The 5,311-nt window shown below is 37.3% G+C and overlaps 1 protein-coding gene across 1 annotated transcript; it reads left to right on the top strand.

Moving 5' to 3' along the window:
- The first annotated feature begins 3,479 nt into the window (after positions 1–3,479).
- On the top strand, positions 3,480–4,199 carry LOC136063125 (secreted RxLR effector protein 161-like). The gene has a single exon (XM_065763040.1). It carries the CDS (start codon positions 3,480–3,482, stop codon positions 4,197–4,199), a length of 720 nt encoding a protein of 239 aa, XP_065619112.1.
- Positions 4,200–5,311: the final 1,112 nt, after the last annotated feature.

Genomic DNA, 5,311 nt, shown 5'->3' with positions numbered 1-5,311 from the left:
AGAGCTTCCAGAGAGAATTTTGTGAGAGAAAACCCTAGAGAAATACAAGATTGATTCATCCCCAATCTACATCTAAAGAGACTCTACAAATTCCTCTACTCTCTTCCTCTCCATTGTCATACCCTTGAGAGGTCATTTACCAAACCCTTATCTCACCACACCCACATCTGTGAGAATGTCCACTTGGTGCTTTGGGAAGCAGTTTGGAAAGGAACCAATATACATTGGTTGATGCTATGGTCAAGTAGCGGAATCCGGCAAGCTAAAGAAGAAATAGGTTCGGCGTAACCTCATTGGAGCAAGAAGCTTGGAGGGCTTAGGTACTTGGGTAGATTAGGCTTGGAGGGTCTTCTGCTGTTCATGTATCCCAACTACATTCTTTAGTGGATTATTTGACCGCTTGGAGGGCGGCGGAGAGGTTTTACGCCGAGGACTTCGGTTTCCTCTTCGATAACACATTGTGTGTTGTTCGTGTGTTTGCATCTTCCTTTCCTTTATCTTTGCCTTATATTTACTGCTGTGGATGTGTTTATATTTGGTTTAGATTGTTTATCAATTCTGTTATGAGCTTGTTATCATGTTTCGCACATTAATTGTTTGATATAAAGCTTGAATTGGTAATTTTATTATTTGGGGTATAAACGTTCAAGGGTGTTTCATACCCATTTTGAACTTTCACACTTCTCCATTCTTAGGATAAATCCAGTTCCTCATAGCACTATTGGACTAGTTTACCGTCATTCATTTGGCAATACCCACGTATCCTTTATCCTAATATAATCATTGTAAAGACATCAAAAACATCAGCAACTTTCGAAATTATGCAGCCAGATGGATGTGAAATTAATCTATTATAATCTATGGATTCGTTGACTCTTTCTCTGCAGAACCTCCATATAACTATATATGCCGGCCATGCATGTTGGATTTCCATCATCCAATGCCAATAGCTTCACTAAATTACTAGATAAAACTCGTTTAGTTAAACTTGAAATTAATTTCCTATGAATACAATGAAGGTTGATACTGAAATTATCTCATAGCTGTAAAGTTGAAATTTATCAATCATCTTGTTGGCTTTATTCTGTGCCAATTTGCTTGTAATTTAGCACTTAGTAACTCTATATTTAGGTGGGATTCATGTAAGCGTAGTATGTGAAGAGAGTGTGAAGAATTGCTCATCTTTGTGCAAAGAAGCAGAGACTCGCGGCTAGGACTCGCGACTGACTCGCGGTTTGCAAGCCGCCAAATGCTGTGCACATGAGAAGCATGCGGGAAGGTGAAGGGTCACGCTAGTTGTTGCATTACAGGACAAATGTCCCATGTTGGCCAGGCCATTACCTCGCAACTTGAACTCATAACTTGGACAAGCCGCGAGGCCAAGCCGCCAACTTACTATGTTTGGCAAAAACTGACTCTTCGTATTCCAAACACACACCACTATATATAGACCCTTATACCCATGAAATCAAGAGAGCTTCCAGAGAGAATTTTTTGAGAGAAACCCTAGAGAAAAACAAGATTTCCTTATCCCCAATTTTCACTATGAAAGTCTACAAATTCCTCTACTCTCTTCCTCTCAATTAATACATCCTTGAGAGGTTATTAACCAAATCCTTTTCTCATCACACCCATATCTATGAGAATGTACATTTGGTGCTAAGGGAAGCAGTTTGGAAGGAACCAATGAATATTGGTTGATGCTATAGTGTATACCGGAATCCAATAAGCTAAAGAAGAAATAGGTTCGGCGCAACCTCATTGGAGCAAGAAGCTTGGAGGGCTTAGGTACACTGGGAAGATTAGGCTGGAGGGTCTTCTGCTGTTCATGTATCCCAACTACATTCTTTAGTGGATTATTTACCGCTTAGATGACGGCGGAGAGGTTTTACGTCAAGGGCTTCAGTTTTCTCTTCGATAACACATCGGATGTTGTCCTTGTGTTTGCATCTCTCTTCCTTTATCTTTGCCTTTTATTTTCTACTGTGGATGTGATTATAATTGGCTTGGATTGTTTATCAATTCTGTGTTTGGCTTATGTTCATGTTCCGCACATTAATTGTTTAATTATAAGTTTGAATTGATAATTTGTAATCTGGGGTCTAAACGTTCAAGGGTGTTTTATACACATATTAAACTTTCAATTGGTATCAGAGCGGGTGCACTTTTTATTGTTTGATTACCTGACTGCGATCCTAGACCCCTTGGCTATGGATGCTAGTGTGAAAAAGGTCTTGTTGAATTATGACTTAGATGTTTGTGATAATGACTCTATGAGTATGTTTGAAGGACGTTCTAAAAATAAACTTTTAGAGTTAATTAAATCCAGGAAACATGCTATGATGTTTGTTCACATGTTGAAATACTTTGAAACTAAGAATCACATCTTACACAATAGTTTACGTGAGTCTAACTCTTTGATTGAAAAGTACAAAAGAGGAAATAGAACATTGTGTGAAAAGATTAATAATCTGAAAACGAAAATTCAATTTGGCAGAAGCATGGAAAATAAAGATGAAGTTATGTTTGATGGTCAAGAATGCTTGTCTCATGCTTGTCTGTTTGTGCACACCTCATTGAAGGTTTTCAACTCATGCTTATGGTATCTTGACAGTGGATGCTCTTACCATATGACAAGAGATAAATCACTCTTTAAGACTCTTAAAGAGAAAGCCTATGATTATGTGACTTTTGGTGATGAGAGCCATACTTAAGTTCTCAGCAAAGGGACAGTTGAAATATTGGGATTTCCTCTATTGAAAGATGTGCTATACATCAAAGGATTGAAGGCAAATCTCTTAAGCATCACTCAAATCTATGATGAAGATTTTCTTGTCCAATTCTCAAAGAAGGGGTGCATAATCATCGATGAAAAAGGGATTCAAGTCTTGGAGGGAAATAGGACTATTGATAATTGCTATGGAGTAGTCCCTACCGCACCTATTTCATGTAGAAGTGCTCGTGTTGATATGCTGAAACTTTGGTATCACAGGTTTGGACATGCAAATTTCAAACAAGTATCTAAAGTATCTAAACTTGAGGCGGTTAAAGGACTTCCAAAGTTTGGAAAGGTGGAGAAGACTATATGTGGAGCATGCCAAATGGGAAAACAAACAAAGGCAAGCCATCACAAAAATGCAAAGAGATATTGGGGTCTACAAGAACTGAAAGCCTTGGAGGAAAGAGATACATTATAGTGGTAGTTGATGATTTCTCAAGGTACTTTTGGGTGGAATTCCTTAGAGAGAATTTGGAGCATGGTGGGAGAGTTGAACTACTCATGAATTGATCAACTAACTCATGAATTTTCGGAAGAAATGAAAAAGGAATTTGAAATGAGAATGGTGGGAGAGTTGAACTACTTCCTAGGGCTTCAAGTGAAATAACGGAAAGATGGAATATTCATTTCTCAAGAGAAGTATGCCAAAAATCTTGTCAAAAGATTTGGCCTAGATTCTAAGAAACATACTTCTACTCCCATGAGCTCCTTTACAAAACTAAGCATAGATGCAACTGGTGTTGATGTCGATCCAACACTTTATCATAGTATGATTGGCAGTCTTCTCTATCTCACAGCAAGTAGACCAGATATTGCATTCAGTGTCAGGGTATGTGCACAGTTCCAAGCTGCTCCTAAAGAATTCCACTTAATAGCAGTAAAGCGAATCGTTCGCTATGTCAATGGCACGTTTGACTATGGGATTTGGAATACAAAAGATTCAAATGAGTGTTTGGCGGGATATTCAGATGCTAACTGGGCAGGGTGCATTGATGATAGAAAAAGTATGTCTGGTGGGTGCTTCTATCTTGGAAATAACTTGGTTTCATGGATGAGCAAAAAGCAAAATTTAGTATCCCTTTCAACGGCCGAAGCTGAATACATTGCAGCTGGGAGTTATTGTGCACAATCGTTATGGATGAAAAAGCTACTACATGATTATGCAATTTCTCAAGACACTATGTGTGTGTTCTGTGATAACACTAGTGCCGTAAACTTGTCAAAGAATCTAGTTCAGCACTCCAAATCAAAGCATATCGAGATTCGTTATCACTTCATTCGGGACTTGGTAGAGGACAAGATAGTTTGTCTAGAGTTCATAAATACTGACAATCAAAAGGCAGACATATTCACCAAACTTCTTGATGGCCCGAGGTTTGAATCCTTGCGTAAGACTATTGATGTTGGTATCATTCCTTAAACTCTATCTTTCATAAAATCTCTTTGTGTTTTGTTTGCGTTGTGTTTCTTATTTTTGTCATCCCTGTTTTTGTAAGTTTTTCTTTGTTGTTATGTTTTTGATCAATCTTTTCTTCTTCTGTGTCAAAAATCCAAAAACAAATAAAAAGTGGAAAATCTAAAAATTTTGATCAACTTTGTTGAGTGTTGTCTCAAAGCATGTTTTGCCTTGTACCTTTGTACTAATGGTTTTGTGCATTTAACGAGCTTCGCTTGTCCCTTATGCACTCATATCATTATGGAAGAAATTCTGAAATCTATGTGACTGTTGTAAATAGATCTTGAACCTTGTCATGAATGATTAGTGAATGGTTTTGTTGATCTTGAGACATGCATAGACTTGTGCCTACATATCTTCCCACTTTTATTTTTATTGCTTTCAATTAAAGAGCTCACCAAATGTAAATCTCCAAATGAAAAGAGATATTAAGCTACAAAAGTCTATCGCGCATTCTAGTATTTGACTAGGAAATAGGGAAAACGACCAAAAGAAAATATTTGATGCCCATAAAGCCAAAGGCTAACTCATCAATTTGAAATCTTAAAAATTTCAGGCATCTATCTCACAATGAGATATGTTGATTCAAAATGATCAAATGATATGATGTATGTGAAGCCGAATGAAAAGTTTCAAAGAAATGTACTCAAGTTTATGTGGGAGGTCATATATACACATTTCTATAATTGAGATGAGTCACATTATCTAGTGCTAGTTGTGTATGCCTTGATTGAATTGATCATTGAAACTTCACATTAGACTAAGGACTATCTCATTTTTTATATTCACACACAACACACAAGTCTATGTTCAATGAATGTCATATTCACTTGTGTGATTATACTTGTTTAAATGTGTTTTCACAAGCTCAATCTTTGTTGATCAAACACAAAAAGATCTTTGAGTGTTTTAGTTTGTTTTTGGAAAGTATTTTGTTTTTACAAAAATGTCAAAATTTTCAAAACCAGTGTTGCCCTGTTTTGGCGACTCAGTCGTGGGTAGGTCCAGTTGCATGCCCCAGTCACGAGCTCACTCAAAGATTTTTCATGGCTCACTGGCGAGTCAAGGTTGCAGTT

This window comes from Quercus suber, unplaced genomic scaffold (genome assembly GCF_002906115.3).
Source record: "Quercus suber isolate HL8 unplaced genomic scaffold, Cork oak 2.0 scaffold_488, whole genome shotgun sequence".
In the NCBI taxonomy this organism is placed as follows: Eukaryota; Viridiplantae; Streptophyta; class Magnoliopsida; order Fagales; family Fagaceae; genus Quercus; species Quercus suber.
This window is presented reverse-complemented; position numbering and strand designations above follow the sequence as displayed.